Source organism: Leopardus geoffroyi, chromosome C1 (genome assembly GCF_018350155.1).
Source record: "Leopardus geoffroyi isolate Oge1 chromosome C1, O.geoffroyi_Oge1_pat1.0, whole genome shotgun sequence".
Taxonomy (NCBI): Eukaryota; Metazoa; Chordata; class Mammalia; order Carnivora; family Felidae; genus Leopardus; species Leopardus geoffroyi.
The window spans coordinates 203,914,405-203,934,661 of NC_059328.1; the positions used below are offsets into that span (position 1 = coordinate 203,914,405).

The 20,257-nt window shown below is 53.6% G+C and overlaps 1 protein-coding gene across 5 annotated transcripts; it reads left to right on the forward strand.

Moving 5' to 3' along the window:
- Nucleotides 1-1,977: 1,977 nt before the first annotated feature.
- LOC123599523 (serine/threonine kinase 11 interacting protein) lies at nucleotides 1,978-18,955 on the forward strand. Of its 5 annotated transcripts, XM_045481419.1 has the most exons (27): nucleotides 1,978-2,106; nucleotides 2,237-2,586; nucleotides 3,093-3,178; nucleotides 3,382-3,458; nucleotides 6,157-6,362; nucleotides 6,561-6,635; nucleotides 6,927-7,022; nucleotides 7,375-7,482; nucleotides 7,600-7,671; nucleotides 8,754-8,880; nucleotides 9,115-9,218; nucleotides 9,353-9,448; nucleotides 9,683-9,724; nucleotides 9,900-10,040; nucleotides 10,241-10,325; nucleotides 10,899-11,240; nucleotides 11,646-11,851; nucleotides 12,523-12,639; nucleotides 12,741-12,918; nucleotides 14,673-14,903; nucleotides 15,017-15,120; nucleotides 16,088-16,185; nucleotides 16,279-16,457; nucleotides 16,680-16,761; nucleotides 16,976-17,046; nucleotides 17,586-17,833; nucleotides 18,547-18,955. In XM_045481419.1, exons 2-27 carry the CDS (start codon nucleotides 2,461-2,463, stop codon nucleotides 18,694-18,696), a joined length of 3,447 nt encoding a protein of 1,148 aa, XP_045337375.1. In that variant the 5' UTR covers nucleotides 1,978-2,106; nucleotides 2,237-2,460; the 3' UTR covers nucleotides 18,697-18,955. The 5 variants fall into 5 exon arrangements, with proteins under 5 accessions (XP_045337375.1, XP_045337376.1, XP_045337377.1 ...); XM_045481420.1 differs by lacking the exon at nucleotides 9,353-9,448; XM_045481421.1 differs by lacking the exons at nucleotides 1,978-2,106; nucleotides 3,382-3,458 and having other exon boundaries at nucleotides 2,480-2,586.
- The last annotated feature ends 1,302 nt before the right edge of the window (nucleotides 18,956-20,257 follow it).

Consider the following 20,257-nt stretch of genomic DNA (forward strand, 5'->3'; position numbering starts at 1 on the left):
TCACTCTCCCTACCCACAACCCAGTTTCAGGTGTGAAATTTTCATTGTGGAGGAAACCTTAGGTCTCAATCATCTCATCTGCTGTGGGAGGCTGTAGCACCACAGCAGTGAGGTCTATATCTAGGACAATGGTTCATGTCCTAACCAGGAACCATTATTCTGTTGCCCTGTGGGCTATAGCCTAGGGGCCTGCATGCTCCAAGGTACTAGAAACAATCAGGCTTTGGACTAGGACTCTGAGGTCTGTATTCTCTGGTAACTAACTTTGTCATCATTTTCTTCTTTTCTTAAAAAAAAATTTTTTTTTAATGTTTATATTTGAGAGAGAGACAGAGACAGAGGGTGAGCAAGGGAAGGGCAGAGAGGGAGACACAGAATCTGAAGCAGGCTCCAGGGTCTGAGCTGTCAGCACAGAGCCCGACAGGAGGCTCAAACCCACGAACTGTGAGACCGTGACCTGAGCCGAAGTCGGATGCTTAATCGACTGAGCCACCCAGACTTCAGTTTTTTAAAAAAGGTTTTGCCTTGGGGCATCTAGGTGGCTTAGTCAGTTAAAGCATCTGAATCTTGATTTCGGTTCAGGTCACGATCTCACAGTTGTGGAGTTCAAGCCCGCCTGGGGCTCTGCACTGAATGCAGAGCCTGCTTGGGATTCTTTCGCTCTCCGCCCCTCCCCCACTCGTGCTGTCTATCTCTTAAAATAAATAAACTTGAAGAATAAAATAAAAAAGCTTTTGTCTTCCTCAAGGTTCTTAATGGTAGCAATTTACAGAGACACACTCAAACTAATTTAGGCAAAAAAAAAAAAAAAAAAAAAATTGGGTAGGAATTCTTTGGAAGGTGGCCAAGGCCTCTCCCGCAGCCTGAGGGCAGAAAGGGGAGTGGGCCTCACGCGGGGCCTGGAAACAAGAACTGCTTAGTCTTCCCTTGTTGCTTCTCTCAGGGGATGTTTTCCTCTCCCTCCATAGTTCAGTTTTCTTTGCTGCTCTCTGTTCCACTTTCACATTTCTGGGGGGGCCAAGGGATCGAGAGCAAATCTGGCTACAGGGGTCTCTCCATATTAATAGAGCAATTCTCAGAATCTGTGGGCTGGCAAGACACTCCTGAAAGATTTCACAGCACTGTCAAGTCAGGAATTTCAAAACAATCTCTTTTTTTTTTTTTTTTTAGCGTTTTATTTATTTTTGAGACAGGGAGAGACAGAGCATGAACAGGGGAGGGTCAGAGAGAGGGAGACACAGAATCTGAAACAGGCTCCAGGCTCTGAGCTGTCAGCACAGAGCCCGACGCGGGGCTCGAACTCACGGACCGAGAGATCATGACCTGAGCTGAAGTCGGCCGCTTAACCGACTGAGCCAACCAGGCGCCCCAAAACAATCTCTCTTCTTGCCTAAGAGGGTTACAGTTGGCAGTGACAGCTATGGGAGAACCCTCCCTACCTAGTTCCAGGTGACGGATGAACAGAGACTGACAACCATCATGGCTCTGGGATTAATAATTCGACAAAAATATATTGAGACTCTACTCTTCCTTTGTATACTGTTCTACCGTTCACTACGTGCTTCCACTTACTTCATTTGACTGCCTTTTAGGCTTTTGGCTCAGATCACACAGTATGTGATAAACGCTAAATTGTCTGGTTTAGAGGCATAAATTGCCATTTCAAATATTATGTCTTTGGAAAAATAGATCCTTCAAATTTTGCAACTTGAGATAAAGGTAACTATAGTCTCACCCTCAACTGGTAAAGGATTCATTTGATTTTCCTCTGTAGAAAAGGCACTTAATTAAGAAAGGCACTTAATTAAGGCACAACTCTCCCTGAAAAACAAATCGTTACATTTTTCTTTAATCTAGCTCAGTAGTTGTCTTTTTTTTTTTTTTTTAATGTTTATTTTGAGAAAGAGAGAGAGAAAACACAAGCGGGAGAGGGGCCAGAGAGAGGGAGAAAATCCCAAGCAGGCTCCTCCGTGGCGTCAGCGTAGAGCCCCACGCAGGGCTCCATCTCGCGAACCTTGAGATCATGACTTGAGCAGAGATCGAGTCCCAGGCTTAACCAACTGAGACGCCCAGGCGCCGGGAGGTCCTCTTTTGACCGGGAGCAAGGTGAAAGCTCTAATGGGAACTTGGAACCTGGAAAATTTGGCAGTCTTGACAATATTGGTTACTAATTGAAAGACCTTTGAAGGTAACGTAGCCTCTGTGAACCTGTTTTTTTTTTTTTTTTTTTTCAAAGCTGGCTTAACAATTTTTATTCACGTGTTACGTACGAGACGGAACGCGGTAAAAACAAGAGACCCGATATACGTGGAGCATTACCAATCTCAGTATGAGAGTCTGACATTGCTGAAGGAAAAAAGGACAGAGTTTGGAGGGACGTTAAGGAAAAACTGTCAAGGGGCACTCCAGAAGTGGCAAATTTGCCAGCTCCCGCTTTTGGCAGATACCAAAAAAACTCCTATGGCGGACTCGCTCTCCTTTAACTGGAAAACAAGTGTTCGCTTTGGCCGAGTCCTTTCCTCACTAAGAGAAAATTCCGTTTCCCAAAACTTTGCTTCCCCGCCCAGTCTGCAAACAACGAGTCAGGTTTGTTTTCTTCACAGGGGCCGCGGCAAGCCGAGTGGAAGTCCCTTGCCGAGCGGAGCCCACGAGTGGGGCGGGGGTGGCGGTGGCGGTGACGGCTCCCCTTCGGGCGGAGGGGGGGGGGGGCGGGCCCAGCAGGTCGAAGCGCCGAGGGACCGCCCCGTCCGCACCCAGACCCCACCGCCTCCAGCCGACACGTCTGCACGACTTAGGGCGTGGTTTCCGGCAGCGCAGGCAAGCTTTCCGGTTGTCCCGCTTCCCCGCCTTCCTTCCGGGGCGGGACTTCCCATCCATTATTGATAGGCGCCGGGCTGCAGAGTTGGTGGAAGGAGCACACAGGAGGTCAGTTTGGGTGGCTAAGTCTTATGCCCCTCGAAAGGGTACCCGGCAGGATGCTCTTCCTCGCTCTCTCTCTTACTTTTTTTCCCTGCGAGGTCTCGGCTTGCTCGGACGTCCTAGGCTTTTTATACTACCACCCACCTGAGGCTCTTCCGCTTCCTCTTTCTCAGGCTCCGCCCCCAGCGTCCCGTGGCCATGACGACCGCCCAGCGGGACGCCCTGGTGTGGAAGCTCTCCGGGCTGCTGCGGGAGTCTGGTGAGTGGATACCTGGTTGATCTGGGGGCTGGGGCAGGGTGGGGGTGCACCCTGCCTTACAGAGACACTCCCCCTAGGAGTCATAGAATTACAGCTGTTTAAGGTCACGAGGGTTCGAGCGTCAGTTCATTTTTTTTTTTTTTTTACTTCTCTGGGGTTTTTTCTCTGGTGCCATTGCTTACAGTGTCCTTTGTCTTTGACAGTTCAAACCTTAGCCATCCTTCGAGGTTCAACTCCAGTACCACTTCCTCCATGCGTTCTCTGATACTCTCAGAGGAAGGTGATCATTATTTGGCTGTAAGTCTCTGGAGACCAGGGACTAGAATAATCATTGCTGTGTGGCAAGACCCTTAGTATAGTTAAAAGCACGAGGTTTGTTGGAGTCAGATTCACTTGGGTTGGAATCCCAACCCTCTTTCAAACGTGGCGAAGTTAAGTTTTTTGAGCTTCAGTTTTCCTCACCAGCAAAATGGCATGATGATTGTACTTAACTCAAAAAGTTGTCGAGGGGATTAATTTTAATTCATGTAAAGCACTTAGGACAGTGTTTGCATAATATGTAAGGGCTCAAAACTGGTAGCTGTTTTTACTAGAGTTTCTTCTTTCAGGATTTGGGCATGGTGGAGCCACACTGGTTGTTCAGTATGTGGTTGACATTAGTTGTGGTACAACAAGCCTTGGCTTTGAGATCACACAGAAGTACCAACTTCCTACCACCTATATAATCTTGGTTGATATTCTTTTCTAAGCTCTCATTTTCATATCTGAAAGAGGTGGTCAGTAATGCTTCTCTTTAGGAGATTTTAAAGAAGTTTAAATGAGGTAACAAAGTTGTCTGTCACATACTACCCAATTCATGTTAGCTTCCTTCTAGCACTCTGTACTCCCATTGATGGTATCTGTGGAATCTCTGTTTGTAGCAGTTTCAGTTTCTGGCTTGTTTTATTAACTGTGTATGTATTTTATCTCTTGTAGACTGGGGGGCTCTTTGAGGGTGGGAAGAGTCTTTGAACCCTGTCTGCATCTATCCTTAGTATCAAGTACATAGACCATCTTTCAAGTAAGGTTACAGGATTTATTGGTTTGTTCAGACAAATCTGACCTGGTGCTCCAGGGGTTAGGCATGATGGTGTGTGTGTGTGTGTGTGTGTGTGTGTGTGTGTGTGTGTATTGCTATAAAGAAGTAGCTAGAGAGAGATATTTATCGGGATGGAATAGTTTTGTATTTTCATGGTGATGTTGGTTATAGGAATCCACACCAATGACAGTGGTGTAGAACTATACATGTACATATATACATCGTCAGTTTCCTGTCTTTGATCTCTTACCACATTTACATAAAACATAACCATTGGTGGAAACTGGGTGAAGGGTATAGAGTACCTGTCTGTAAGATTTTTGCAACATCCTTTGACTCTATCCTTGTTTTTATTTAAAATATTTGTTTATTTTTTTTTTTCAACGTTTATTTATTTTTGGGACAGAGAGAGGCAGAGCATGAACGGGGGAGGGGCAGAGAGAGAGGGAGACACAGAATCGGAAACAGGCTCCAGGCTCTGAGCCATCAGCTCAGAGCCCGACGCGGGGCTGGAACTCACGGACCGCGAGATCGTGACCTGGCTGAAGTCGGACGCTTAACCGACTGCGCCACCCAGGCGCCCCAAAAAATATTTGTTTATTTTTGAGAGAGAAAGAGGGAGAGCATTTGTGTGCAAATAGGGGAGGAACAGAGAGAGAGAGAGAGAGAGAGAGAGAGAATCCCAAGCAGGCTTCACGCTGCCAGGGCAGAGCCTGACCCAGGGCTTGAACTCACGAACCGTGAGATCATGACCTGAGGCGAAATTAAGAGTTGGACACTTAACCGACTGAGCCACCTAGGCACCCCTATATCTTGGTTTAAAAAAAAGTAAAAAAAATATTTCTCTGTGCCTACCTCATAGCTATACTTTTTTAGGTGCAGTGACGGGTACCAAGGTGATCAAAAGATGCCCTCAAGGATGACAGTCTCGTTAGAGCAGTTTTAGCATAGAGATCAAGAATACTACCAATGCTATAATGAGCGGTTATTCTTTTTATGACGTGCATTTTAGGATTGTTTGAAAGTTTCTGCAAGTGTGCCTATTTTTCAATCAGAAAAAGAACTAAAGGGGCGCCTGGGTGGCTCAGTCGGTTAAGCCGCCGACTTCGGCCCAGGTCATGATCTCGCGGTCCGTGAGTTCGAGCCCTGCGTCGGGCTCTGTGCTGACAGCTCAGAGCCTGGAGCCTGTTTCAGATTCTGTGTCTCCCTCTCTCTGACCCTCCCCCGTTCATGCTTTGTCTCTCTCTGTCTCAAAAATAAATAAACATTAAAAAAAAATTAAAAAAAAAAAAGAAAAAGAAGTAAAGATGAAACCAACACCTGGGGCATCTGGCTGGTTCAGCGGTGGAGCATGTGACTCTTGATCTTGGGGTCATGGGCTTGAGCCCCATCTTGGATGTAGAGTTTACTGACAAAAAAAAAAAAAAAAAAAAAAAAAAAAAAGATGAGACACATTACCAGCTTTTATGTAAAATGAATGATTATGGTCTAAAAGTACAGCAGTGTGACACAGTGAGAAGCCTGCCTGGAGGAGGTAGGTCTCAGGCTGAGCAGAGTGGAAGGGAATATCAGAAAACGAGGAAGCTGTGAACCACGCTGACTGTATTCCCAGCATCGTGAGTAGGCCAGACTCTCTCGAGCAGATGGTGAAAGAAAATTTGGAAAAGTCGGTTGGATGTAGTGACACGATTTCATATTTCAGGCTGAAGAGTTAGGACTTTTTGGGAAGATAGAGGGGAGCCATTGAAGACTTTTGGGCGGGGGAGGAGATAGTATGATCCTGGCAGTGGAAGATTACAGTGTGGATTGGACTGGGTGTATCCTGGGGTCGCAGAGTCTTAGGATAAAGGGAAAGACCCTTTTGTTATGCTCTCCTTCCTGTCTGCCCCTTTCCCTGCAGGTGATGTGGTCCTGTCTGGCCGTAGCACTCTGAGCCTGTTGACTGGCACCCTGCAGCAGCTGAGCCACGTATTTGAGCTGCACCTGGGACCATGGGGCCCTGGCCAGACAGGCTTTGTGGCTCTGCCCTCTCATCCCGCCGACTCCCCTGTCATCCTCCAGCTTCAGTTCCTCTTCGATGTGCTGCAGAAAACTCTCTCACTCAAGGTCCTGGGGTGGGAATTGGGTAGGATGTACACAGGGCCCAAGAGCTGGGGGTGGGTACGTGGGTGCAGGAAGTCTGCAGGGCCCAGATCGAGGAGATGTGAGAGCTGTGGGTGGCTGTGCCGAGGAGGAGAGGTTAAGGAAAGGGAGATGTGCTGGCCTCAGTGACATGAGTGGTTTTTTTGTTTGGTTTTGTTTTAGCTGGTACATGTCCCTGGTTCTGGCCTCCCAGGGCCCATCAAGATTTTTCCCTTCAAGTCCCTTCGGCATCTGGAGGTATGGAGTGTTGGATGCTGGCACACAAAACCCAGCTTGGGACAACCTTTTGGGAATGGAGAAAGAGAGACGGTTTCTTTTGCCGGGGGGGGGGGGGGGGGCAGGGGGGCAGGCCTGAGTGTGCCCATTGCTCTGTGGCAGGGTGACATCTGTCTCGTGTAACGGTTCCCTGAATCATAGTTGGCCTTGTCGACTTTTCCCTCCCTGTAAAAGGAGGGAAAGTGAGGTGAAGCGTCTGCCTTTTGTGAAGTTTTGTCTCCCTCCTTCCCTCCCTCCTTTTCTCCACCGCAGCTCCGAGGTGTCCCCATCCATTGCCTTCGTGGCCTCTGTGGCATCTACTCCCAGCTAGAGACCCTGATTTGCAGCAGGAGCATCCAGGCATTAGAGGTAAGGAGAATGAAGGCTGGGCCCGGATGCCCTGTTCTGAGGGACATAGAGGACCAAGCTCTGACATTCCCTCTTTTTGCAGCCTTCCCTGCCTCCTGCTTCCCTCTGGACAGAGCACTATGTATCTGTTTATATGTTTATGGCCACACCTACCCTCTTGTCTTCAATATTCCCATGTTTGTCTCCCCATTCTCCCCACAATGAACTCCTGTGGGCAGGGCCCTGGGCTTTCTTTCAGTCTGCCTCTGCAGACCGACTTTAGTATATAAAGAATGAATGAATGGCTGGGAGACAGCGTGGCCTTGCATTGGGGAGGAGGGGACAGTGGCGGTAATGGAGCACCCTGTCTCAGGAACTCCTCTCAGCCTGCGGTGGTGACCTCTGCTCTGCCCTGCCTTGGCTGGCTCTACTCTCTGCCAACTTCAGCTACAACGCACTGACTTCTTTAGACAGCTCCCTGGTGAGTGCCTGAGAGGGAAGGGAATTCGGGGAAGGACACGGACAGGCCCTTAGGGAGGAGGGCCAGCTGGTTGCATGGAGGTGTCTGATTCTCTGCTGCTTTTCCCATGCCCCCCAGCGTCTCTTGTCAGCTCTGCGCTTCCTAAATCTGAGCCACAATCAAGTGCAGGACTGTGAGGGCTTCCTGATGGTGAGTATGGGCAGGCTGGTTGGGGCTGGCACCACATGGGTCTCTGATTCTGCTCTGATCCTCTCTCCTGGACCTGGTTTTGCTCCCACCTTCGTCTTGTCCCCTGCCTTCCCCCAGGTGAGGCTGCATCCTGGAGGCAGTACTGTTTGAGAACTCAGGCTCTAGCATAAGACAGGCCAGCATTCAAATCTCAGCTCCTAATTCTTGTGTGATTTGGGACAAACTAACCTCTGAGTTTCTTCACCCATCAAGCAGAAGTCATAGGAGTACCTGCTTGTGTAGTATTACCGTGGGTGCGAAGTTTGTGGGATGTTGCTCAGCCTATGCCTAGCTCAGAAAAGATGGCTTCGGGAAGATGGTGAAGAGCCTTCTCCCGCATCTCATAGTCAGGGGTAGCCAAAGTCAGACACTAGTTAATGTGGTGAGAACAGACTTTAATCCGTATTGCACCATTGGAGTAGTAATACGCTATTGTGGAATGTAATCAGCAGTAAAACTATTTTAATTGGTAGTAAACTTCAGCGTGAACTGAATTCCAATTCAGTTTGTGCAGAGATTACTGGGACCTTTAAAGGGAGAGTGAGGGAATGGGGCCGGGGAAGACAGGGGCTTGAGCAGATTCTCTCCACTTAGTTTCCTCAGGTCAAGAAAGTAGAAATGTACAGAAAGCAGGAAGGGGGCATTGGTCCATATGAAACCCATCTGGGTCTGGGTTTGGCTAACTGGCGCTTGCCAGAGTTAGCCTCCTACCTTCCCACAGAGGCTGGGACACAGGGGCTGTATCTTCAGGCATTGGCTGCAACAAACTAAATTCTCCTGGCAGCCTGGAGTTTCTCTAGGATGGAACGGAAGGGGGTTGGAGTTGTCTTCCCAATGATGTGACCTTGAGCTATTAGGAACTATGCCAGTATTTGTTCAAGTCTGTTAACGTGGTGCGGGGAGGGGGGGTGGAGGACTGGATGAATCATTTGTGCTGAGAGTACGCAGTCTTTATAGGCCAAGGTTGAGGCCTGCTTGAAGGCTCAGAGGAGCCCGGCTAGAGTCTGGTCAAGGAGAGAATCTTTGTCACCAACCCCTCTCAGGACTTGTCTGAGCTCTGCCATCTGGACATCTCCTATAACCACCTGCATATGGTGCCAAGAATAGGACCCTCAGGGGCCGCTCTGGGGACCCTGATACTGCGAGGCAATGAGCTCCGGAGCCTGCAGGGTGAGTGGGAGTTTGGGGAGGGAAGTGGGGGCGCCAGAGAGTAGGCGGGGGCACACAGGGTTTTAGGGGCAATGTGAGACTGAGAGTGGTCCGGGAACCGCATGCCTCCAGGGCCTCCTGTGGGTCTACGGGTAGGTCTGAGATGCCCAGGCTGGTCTTTCCGCTGCATGTCCCCCAGCACCCTGCCCCCTGAACTCACCCACCTGTCCTTCCTCCCTTCTCATCTGCACCCAGGCCTGGAGCGGCTGAGGAACCTGCGGCACCTGGATGTGGCGTACAACCTGCTAGAAGGACACAGGGAGCTGTCCCCGTTGTGGCTACTGGCTGAGCTCCGCAAGGTGAGTCTTGAGCGCTGCCGGGACTTGGGAGCCAGCTGTGCGCCTCTCCCTCCCTCCTGGGCTGATCTGGTGAGTGCCCTTCCTCACTCAGGGAGGCCTGAGGCCCATCTCAGTCTCCCCTTCCTGCTCTTCAGCTCTACCTGGAGGGGAACCCTTTGTGGTTCCACCCTGCGCATCGGGCGGTCACTGCCCAGTACTTGTCACCCCGTGTCAGGGATGCTGCAGCCGGCGTGAGTAATCTTCTCACATCCGCTCTGCTGTCCCTTTCTTGCCTGGTCCTGCCCTCGCCCCCTTGTGCCTCTTTCCACCCCATCCTTGGGTGAGGGGCCATAGCCCCGGACTCCCTGCTTGTTACGCTGTTGCCCCTCGCTGAGCCTAGTGGTCCCTGGGCTGAAGGGTTTCCCTGCGTGGGCAGGCAGGAATTCTACCACCAACACGACCCCTCCTCTTTTGTCTTTGCTCAGTTCCTTCTCGATGGGAAAGTCTTGTCACTGACTGACTTTCAGGTTAGTATGCTGGGAGCTCTGGGAATAGGATTGGTTTGGGAGGACATGAAAGGGGTCCCAGGGTAGGGGTCTTTCTGGGAAGCTGCAAAGTAGGGCCTGTCCTCTGGCTAGCCTGGCAGGGCAGAGGTGTACCTCTGGCTCCAACCTTTCTGTCCTTCCTGTTGTCACACCCCAGCTCTCCACATCCTCCAGCTCCATGGCTCCACCTGTGCTCCGGCCAGCAGGGAGTACTGTTGAAACCTCAGGTGGCCCTGACTTGAGCGACAGCATCTCCTCTGGGGGCGTTGTGGCCCAGCCCCCACATCGTAAGGTTAAGGTAGACGGTGTCCTAGGCTGCCTTGTGCTGGGGTTGAGTCCCTTTAATGGGTGCTCTGGTTTATCGATGGGCTGAAAATAGTAAGGCCTCGTCCTTGGTTGTGAGTGGGGCTTTCTGGGTAGGTTGGGTGGGTGGCCGTGGATGGCAGGGTGGGAGGCCCTGGCTTTCATAGAGAGCATGGGCCCTCTGTCCACCTTCAGAGCCGAGTCCGTGTGAGGCGAGCAAGTATCTCGGAACCCAGTGATACAGACCCAGAGCCCCGTACTCTGGACCCCTCCCCGGCTGGTAAGTCCGCCATGCTCCCAGCTGCCCTTGCCCAGTCCTGTCTTCAGTGTCCTGTCCCAGTCTTCTCGGTAGAAGGATTCTGTCTGTGGCGGAGCACAGCATTATAGAGGGCCTCGTAGGCTTTCCTCTTTCTCTCTAATTTAGGGAAAGGAGAAGAGACCACTCCTGAGCAGCATTTTCCAAGGTGCTTTTCAAGGAACGTGAATTTTGTAGGCTGTCGAAAGGTCACTTGATGACTAGATTCCGTGGGAACTTCTGGGCTAACCAAAGTCAAATAGACGTCCTCCTTCTAGGACGTCTCAGGACCTCCAGGGTGCCCCCTTGTATCTCGAATCTCCCAAGGAGTGGATGTTGTGTGGTTCCGAATTGCACACGACCACAGGTGTTCTACAGAACACGCTTCAGGACACGCTGCTGAGGGGAAGCCTTTAGTTTCCCCCTGATGCCCAGCCCCTATTAACATTACACACCCGTTTACTTCACTGTGAGGAAGAGTTGCAGAAGAGGTCGGGCTCGGCGGGGGTTGTGGTGGGGGCGTGGGCTTGCTCAGTGGTGCTCTCCCCACCGGCCCAGGGCAGTTTGTGCAGCAGCATCGGGAACTTGAACTCATGAACAGCTTCCGGGAACGGTTTGGCTGTGACTGGCTACAGTATAGGAATCACCTGGAGACCTCTGGGACCCCGGTTCTGGCTGCCTCCCAGACCCCTGCCCTCAGCACTCTGTGCCCAGACACCCTGAGCCCAGGGTCCGTGCCTGGGCCTCCCCGCCCAGAGAAGGAGTCACCGCAGGAAATGGCAGAGGAGGTCAGGCTACGGCCGGAGCCCCGGGAAGAAGAGGTGGTGGAGGAGCTGGTGAAGGAGGAAGAAGGAAAGGAGGAAGACGAGGAGGAGGAGCAGGAGCGGAATGAAGTGGAGGGTGAGTTGTGAGCGCTCAGTGCCCGTCAGGGAGACGGGGCCCGGTGCTGGTGGCGTATCTGGGAGAGCTAGGAAAACCCAGACTGGGGATAGCTCACCCCTGCAGTCTTTCTTAATGTTTATTTTTGAGAGAGAAACAGAGGGCGAATGGGAGCGGGGCAAAGAGAGAGGGAGACACAGAATCGGAAGCAGGCTCCAGGCTCCGAGCTGTCAGCACAGAGCCCGACGCGGGGCTCGAACCCACGGACTGTGAGACCATGACCTGAGCCGAAGTCAGACGCTCAACCAACTGAGCCATCCAGGCGCCCCTGGCTTACCCCTCTTGGATGGAAGGCCACCCCTTGGGAGGGCAGAGTCAGGGATACCTCTCTCTTCTTATGGAGCTGCTCCCCTGATCTCTCCTCAGCGGAACTGTGTCGCCCCATGTTGGTGTGTCCCCTGGAGGGGCCTGAGGGCGTGCGGGGCAGGGAATGCTTTCTCCGGGTCACTTCTGGCCACCTGTTTGAGGTGGAACTCCAAGCGGCCCGGACCCTGGCACGGCTGGAGCTCCAGAGTCTAGAGGCGGCTGAGGTGGAGCCCGAGCCTCGGACTGGGAGAGAGGCGGTGCTCGAGGTGAGCGGTGGTGTTAGGGGTCCTGGAAGAGGGGCTGGGCTTTTTGCAGGAGCCGACTCGGACAGCATGGCTGTTGGGTGCAAAGCACTGGACTGCGAGTTTCCCACAGTCTCTCCTTGGCTCTTGGAGCAGAAGAGGGAAGCTGCGGGGACAAAGGCATGGCCCCAGGCAGCCTGGGAGGCTGGGCCGCTGAGCTGGAGCGTGGATGGCAGCAGGAGCATTTTCATGACATCCAGAGCTACTGTTGTCTGCCATGCTGTCAGTATAACCGGAATCCCTCTGGTCCACTCTCTACTCTCTCTTCCTTTTTCTTTTCTTTTCTTTTCTTTTCTTTTCTTTTCTTTTCTTTTCTTTTCTTTTCTTTTCCTTTCTTTTCTTTTCTCTTTTCCTTTTCTTCTTTCTTTTCTTTCTTTCTTTCTTTTTTAACGTTTTTATTATTTGTTTTTGAAAGAGACAGAGACAGAGTGTGACTGGGGGAGGGGCAGAGAGAGGGAGACATGGAACCTGAAGCAGGCTTCAGGCTCTGAGCTGTCAGCACAGAACCTGCTGTAGGGCTCGAACCCATGAACCATGAAATCATGACCTAAGCCAAAGTCGGACGCTTAACCGACTGAGCCACCCAGGTGCCCCTTCTCTACTCTTTTCTACCCAGTCCCCCTCTTTGTGTGCAGGGCTCAGATCCGCTCCCCAGGGCCCCTGTCCTTGTTCTGCGTTTCTCCTATATTTGCCCTGACCGGCAGCTGCGTCGATATGTGGTGCTGGAGCCCGATGCCCATGCAGCTATCCAGGTAATGGGGCCCGGAGCGAGGCCCAGGAGGCTGGGGAAGGATTGGGAGGTCAAGGGCCAGGGTCCATTGCTCACAGCTGCTTCTGGCCAACCCTGTATCAGGAGCTGCTTGCCGTGTTGACCCAAGCAGCCACCACGGCTCAGTGTCAGCTTGGGGAAGCAAGAGACCCGCTGAGGGGCAGACTCCAGTGTCTACGTTGTGGCCATGAGTTCAAGCCAGAGGAGCCCAGGTTGGGATTAGACAGTGAGGAAGGCTGGAGGCCTCTGTTCCAAGAGACAGGTAAGGGCCCTGCCCTTGGCCTTCCTGCCCACACCTCTCCCACCATTTCAGAGACAGTGGCTTTGAGGGAGGGAGTGTGGAGGGGGAACCCCAGGGAAGGGAAGGAATTGGGACCAGCTTTTCTGCCTGGAGGAAAATAGACTCATCTGTCTGATACATTTATCAAAAAAAAAAAAAAAAAAAAAAAAAAAGAAAGAAAAGGAGCAAAAAGAGAAATTATATTCTTTCTTTTTGAAAGTCAGGAAATACAATCTCTGAAACTATTTAAACGTACTCATTATTTTTTCATAACTTGAAGGCTCTTTCCACTTTTTCTGGCTAATATTTAGAAACTGCATAAAAGCTCCTGAGCTCTCACTGCAGTATTGGGTGTAGTGCTGTCCTCTGAGTGTGTTTGGCTGTTGAGTAAGATGCTGTGGGAGTTGGCTGAGATTGTCCTTCCTTAACTGACCTTGGAAGCTACTTCATATCGAGCGGTGCCTCATGGCATCTTTTCACACTGTGTTCTTTAAAGGGAGAGATTTTTTCCACTGTAGATCAGTCAAAAAGCTATGTCTTTGAAGACATTAAAGAAGAAAGAAATATTCTTGATAACGTGTGTGTTGAAACGTATGACTTTTAGTAGCCACTTTTTTCTTCTTGGCAGCGGCTAGAGCAGAGGTTTAAAGTTTATTGAGAAAATAGACCCCTTTCCACTCCCCTCTCTAAACCTCCCTCCCCAGAGGCCCAGAAGTACAATGTATACAGTGGAAAGAGCCCCATCCCCTCTAAGACCTTTCTGTGCTCCACAGGGTCACGTGGCCCCTGGGGTCCCTTCAGTGGGTCATTATTATTGAACGTTCCTGTGTGTTACATCCTCTTTTTATTTGAGCCTTGGTTACCTCATCTGAACAAAGAAGGGAGTGAACTTGTCCTCTCTACTGTTAGGAGATTTAAATGTGACAGAAAGACGCCAGGCACAGTGTCTTGCACAAAGCATAGGTCCTCCGTAAATGGTAGCTACCACCGCTAGCCTCAGCTCCACGGTCTCAGTCCAGGTACGTTCAGTTATTAGATCGTTGCTTTCCTCATTTGCAAAATGGGGTCGGGAGAGTTTTGATTCTGTTGTCAAAAGTTCTAGCGTATGCCCAGCACGCTATAGCTGCTCAAGGAATGTTTTTTCTCTTGTTGCCGATCCCTGATCTGGGTTCTTTACCTGGTCCGTTCACCCATCCTGACAACTCTGTGAGACAGGCACTGTCATCACCCTCTGTTACCGAAGAGGAACCAGGCTCAGGGAGCTTAGGTGACTTGTCATAATTGCCTAGATGACAGCTGTTAAGTGACAGAGTCTGGAATTGGACCCATACCTGGCACCCTGCCTTCCTGATGTGTTGATTTGGAGCTTTCAGACGTGGCTGGTGGAGCATCAGAGCACATGACCAGCCTGAGGCTGTGGGAGGGGACCAGAGCAGGGCCTGGCTGAGTTTGGTCCTCTCTGAGAAGGCCTCAAATCAGAAGGTGGGGTCCATTTTGAGGAGGTTGCAGGCCATGGGTCTGGGTTTGCTGCTCCCTCACTGGGATGGAGGGTGGTTAACAGGCCTGCAGAGGGAATGGGGAGAGGGGTGTTGGGAATGGTAGGAGTGTATGAAGCTGGAGATGTCGGCCAGGGGGAGCCCAAGAGGGGGTGGGGAACATTATGAGCGTGGTAGGGGATTGTGACACTGTGGGGCGGGGGGATGGTTCACAGGGACTGTGCCCATCCTTCCTTCCAGAATCTCCTGCTGTATGTCCAAACTGTGGTAGCGATCATGTGGTTCTCCTGGCTCTGTCCCTGGGAACCACCAACCGGGAGCACAGGGAGGGAGAGCAATCGCCAGCTCCCTTGCAGTCCACCAGCACTGTCTGTGACCCTTCTGACCACAGTGACCACAGCGACAGGGCCGACCCGGCCCCATCTCAGGCACCAGGCTCCCGAGATCACCACAGTTGGAGCCTCAGTCCCCGTGAGTAGAGGTGAAACGAGACAGGGGTGGTGTTTGCGGGAGGCAGGAGGTCCTGCCGGGGAGGCGGGACGGCGCTGTGGCGGCCAAGGCTGACGGCCCACTGCTGCCCCCAGCCCCTGAGCGCCACGGCCTCCGCTCCGTGGACCACCGACTCCGGCTCTTCCTGGATGTTGAGGTGTTCACCGATGCCCAGGAGGAGTTCCAGTGCTGCACCAAGGTCTGCGCCAGCCCGGCACTGCCCCGCGCCTCTCACTGACCAGAGTGCCCACTTGCTGCCAGCGCAGCAGATCGTGTCAGGGCAGTGGTTCTGGAAGCACCGGGTCCGGTTCCCGGTTTCCACTCCAGTGGTCACGTGCAGCGTGGCTGTGATATCGGAGTCTCAGTTGTCACCGCTCTGCAACGGGGGTAGCAGGGCCTGCCTTACAGAGCGTGGTGGTGTCAGTGAGGGCCCGCGTCACAGCTGCCTAGCACAGCACCTGGCGCTCGAGGGGGACCTCCCGTTGCTGTTGGGGATCTACGATGTCATTGGTTCCTCTGTGAGCATCTAGCATGTGCAGGACACTAAGGGCCTAGGGTAAATCGGTGTCGCCAGCCGTCTTACGTTGTGGTGTGAGAAACCCGATGGTCTGGAAAGGGCTGGGATCAAGCTGAGTGAGGGAGCCTCTCTCTGGGGAGCCGATCTAAGGTGTAATCCGGGTCTTGAAAAAGGAGTTACAGAGTAGGAGGTGAGGATCTGGGGGGAGGAAGCAGCACGTAGGTGGGGGCCTGAGAGAGGAGCTAGCGTGTGGGTAAGGCTGCTGTCGGGGCAGCAGGAGGAGGGGGCGGGAGGGGGTGGGTGTCCTGAGAGGAGTCTGAAGAGGGAGGCAGGGGTCAGTTGAGGGGCAGCCTCAAGTGCCCGCCAAGGGGATTGGACCCGATCCCAAGGGCCGCAGGAGCCCTGAGGCAGGGGAGTGGCAGTCTAGTTTGCTTTAGGACGGTCCGGCGGAGTGTGGAGGGTGGGCCAGAGGGGGCACGGTGCCAGGCAGGGAAACCCGCTGAGCCCAGCTGAGGGTCAGGGTGCAGGGGGGTGGGGCCAGGGTGCGTGAGCACCGCGGGGGAGGGTTGAGCACAGAGAACCTGTTCTCAGCCTGGCAGCCTCCTCCCTGGTCCTCCCTTGTTTCTCATTAATTTTCCCTGCTCCTCAGGTGCCCGTCGTGTTGGCAGGCCACCCTGGGGAGTTTGTGTGTCTTGTGGTGGTGTCTGACCACAGGCTTTACGTGTTAAAAGTGACAGGGGAGATAAGGTGAGCCAGCGGGGCCGCCAGGGTCAGGGCGGGGCTCCCTTGGGTCTCACACCACTCACTGTTCGCCACCGCTTTGGCCCTGCCTCTCCTCAGCGGGCCTCCGGCTAGCTGGCTACAGCCAACCCTGGCCGTCCCCCTGCACGACCTGAGTGGCCTCGAACTGGGGCTGGCAGGACAGAGTCTGCGGCTGGAGTGGGCTGCCGGGACAGGCAGCTGTGTCCTGCTGCCCCGAGATGCCAGACATTGCCGGGCCTTCCTAGACGAGCTCACCGGTGAGAGAGGGGGGAGAGGGGGAAGGGAGGTGCAGGGAGGGCAGGTGGGGGCTGCCCGTGTCTGGCAGCTGCAGCGGAGACAGACGGGTACTGGGACTCGTCCCTTGTAGAGGTTTCTGAAATCTAGAGATCGTGAGAACGGAAGGTGTTGAGAGGCGGAGAGGGTGGGGGGGGAAGAGGTGGGGTCGCTGAGGTTCCCTGTCCCTGGCCGGCTCGGTCCAGATGTCTTGCAGGCTCTGCCTCCTGCCTGGAGGAGCAGTGTCAGCGCCACAGAGGAGGAGGTAACCCCGGAGCACCGCCTCTGGTGAGTGGATAGGAGGCCGAGGCCGGGCTCGGTGGCCCACGCGGCCGCTCTTGGTGCACAGGCCCTCGCCACCAGCTCCGGCCACGGTTAGGCCCTGAGCACCTGGGCCTGCCACCTGCCCTCACGCCTGCACCCCCCTGACCCAGCTCTGGTCCCTCCTCCCTGCCCCTCTCAGTATTTTCTGCCCCCCTCGCTGACCACACCTTCTCCCCAGGCCTTTGCTGGAGAGGGGCTCTTCCTCGGAGCCTCCCCTGTTCTTCTACCTTCGGGTGTTCCTGGTCGAAGGTAAGGCTTCGGTACCTCTTCTTGTTCAGGCCGCTGGCTGCGCCTCCCCCCCACCCCCCCGTGCCTCTCATGCCGTGGTAGCAATTTTCAGCTCCTGGAATCCGGACTTCCTCTCACTCACAGGCACACCCAAATGACAGCCTCAGTCTTCCCGGCCTCTCTGAGGGGGGGCCAGGAGGTTTCCTGGGTCCTCAGTTGCTCAGAGACCTTTGCTTCCGGGTATGGGCTTTCTATGAAGTGGAGCCGATTGGCTGGGTCTGCTCCACCTCATCCTGTCAGAGGAGGCGAGTGGATCTTTCTTTCTGAGTGGGGTGGGTGGTGGGGCAGGTTCCCTTTGTCTTGGGCCTCAGGTTTTGGAAGCTAGAGATGCCTGGAGTTTGGAGAAGGGAGGGCCCTGGCCTCCAGGGGCACAGGCTGCTCTCTGACCACCTCAGCAGGGTGTGGTTCACTCCTCTCAAGCGCACTGGGATGCTGCCCCGGGGATCTGGGCTCCTCTGCGGCTTTCCACCCTGGGCCTCGCCCTGTCTCTTTCCCTCTAGGCCCTGCAGCCTGCCCTGTGTCCCTGTTGATGACTCTGTCCACCCTGTACCTGTTAGAGGAGGACGTGGCAGGGTCCCAGGCAGAGCCTCCTCTTCCAGCACCATCTGATGAAGCTTCTGAGAAGTCCCTGCCCTTGGGGCTGGGCCCTTCTGTGCATGTCAGGGAGCAGTGGCCACTCAGCAGCCTGAGCTCGGTGCTGCTGTATCGCACGGCCCCGGGGGACCTGCGACTGGTCTTCTATGACGAGGTGTGTGTGTGTGTGTGTGTGTGTGTGTGTGAGAGAGAGAAAGAGAAAGAGAGGGAGATGAGGACAGGGGTGGTGGGCAGTGTGGGAAATGAGTCTAGGAGGGCTGGGCATTGGAGGCAGTGTGGATGTGATGGGCAGTCATGCTGGAGGGAGCATGGAGAAGTGGGGTGCAAGGAACTGGGAGGCTCGCTGGGTGTCTGGATCAGCAGCAGGTAGAGGCGGGGGAGACAGCCATGGGAACCCCATGGACCTGGAGCCTGGCTTTGTGTTGCCTGGGAAGCCTTTCATGACACACCGGCTGCTGCTTGGAGTTCGTGTTCGATTGGGCCCCAGTGCCAGCCATCTGGTTTTCACAGCCTCAGTGGGAGGAGTACTCTCATTAGGCCTATTACAGATGGAGAAACTGAGGTTTGGGGACATTAACTTACCTGCCTGGGTCACAAGTGGTAGATGCAGAAATTCAACTCCAGCCAATTCCTTGGAATTGACTCCAGAACTTATATTCTGAAAAACGGTGGATTAAAAGAACAAGATAGTAAATGTGAAAGCCTTCTGGGGGGCCTCCAGTAAGTGTTGATTGTGTTCTGTTTAAAAAGTTCAAAGTCAGGGTCTCCTACAGGGAGTGACACAGGCTTGGGGAAGGAAAGACGCCTTTGAGTCGAGGGGCGGTGGGTCCTCTGTGAGCCTCACCTCACCGCCACTTTGTCTGCCAGGTGTCCCGGCTGGAGAGTTTTTGGGCACTTCGGGTTGTGTGTCCTGAGCAGCTGACGGCCCTGTTGGCCTGGATCCGGGAGCCCTGGGAGGAGTTGTTTTCCATCGGACTCCGGACTGTGACCCAGGAGGCTCTAGATCTTGACCGGTGAGGCTTCCTTGCCGACCCTGCTTTGGCCTTAGGAGCCACGGCTGCAGGCTGTCTCTCCAGACTCTGGCTGTGGACTTCTCCAGCCTTTGGACGCTCAGTGAGGCCCCAGAATGACCCAGGAAAGGGTCATCTCACCCAAGGGAAGGGTGAGAGAAGTTGCCTGGCCTGGTCTGGCCCAAGGGGTCAAGCTAAGTGGTCAGTAGGAACGTGTCTCCTGCACAGTGTCTCAGGTATCAATAAATTGTTTCCATTCCAGAGGCCGTGGAGGTATTGACATGTGTCATTCATGCAGCCTGTCGCTCCTTTCTCTCTTCTAACAGAAACTACCCCACCCATAGCTCTCCCTCAGTGGACTGCGCAAGCAGCCTTGCTTTTTCTGTGAGACCCCGTCTCCAGCCCCACTCTGCCCTGGCTGATGGGAGCAAGTAGGACCCCTGACTCATGGGCCCCAGTCCTCAGCCAGTAGTGCCTGTTACGGGGCCTGATGTGGAGATCACTGCCTAACGAACAGTCGGGCCAGTTCGATTCTCACTGTCTCGGATTACCGTTGGAAACTAATGAAGCTCTCAGGTCATTGGCAGGAGGTGCCCGATATGAGACGGTGTCTGGGGAGAGGGTGTGTGGAGTTGGGCTGTGGAGGGAGTGGTTGGCATTCTGTGGGTTGCCGCCCCTACCTCTTCTCTGAGCACTTCCTCGCTCAGCCTGGTGGCCTGGCTGGGTTGACCCTGCTCCTTCACCTCTGTCTCTGTAGCCGCAGCGATCAGTTCAGGGACGCTCATGTGACTTGGTCTGGTTGCCGGAACACCCAGGAAAGAGGTACATTTCCCCCATGAGGGGTGCTGAGAGGAAGCCTGGAGCTGCTGGCTGTGAGGGGAGAGCTTTCCTGAGAGTGGAACTGCGCGGAGACAGGACAGGGCCGAGAGACGGGGCGGGCAGGACCAAGTCCTGGTGGTGTCTTTGGAGTTCCCGGGTCCAGTCATGCCTGGAAGCAGGTGCCCCTGGAACTTTGGGTTATGTGAACTAAAGGAAGTCCCCTCCTTTTTTCTTCTCTTTGTCTCTCTTTTGGCTTAAGCTAATTTGAAGCAAGTAACAAGCCATAGAAAGGGTCTTAATTGTGTAAATCTGCACCCTGACTTGAACCAGCCTGACTTGGGACCTGACTTTTGCACCCAGGAATGCGCGCAGCGGGAGGAGTGGCACCCACATGTTTGTGCACAGAGGCCCTGGGAGGAGAGCTTGGGGAAGGAGTGTTGAGGGCTTAAGTCAAGCTTCCCTTAAACCCAGAAGCTGGGCTCTGGCTGAGTCTGTTGTGTGGTTTTGGGGTGGCTCTCATCTATGGAGCATTTATATGCCAGGCCCTGAGCCAAGTGCTTAGGGATGGTAGCTCCTCACAGGAGTCCTGAAGTGGGTGGCATCTTGTTGAAGGAAATAGGCTTACAGGAGCTAAATGACTTCTTCAATGTCCTATCAGTAAAGGGCGGAGACCTGAGGAGTCGAGACTCGTAGGACTTCAAAGCCTGGGCAGTCAGCAAACCACAGAGCCTCACTGCCTCCCATTCTCT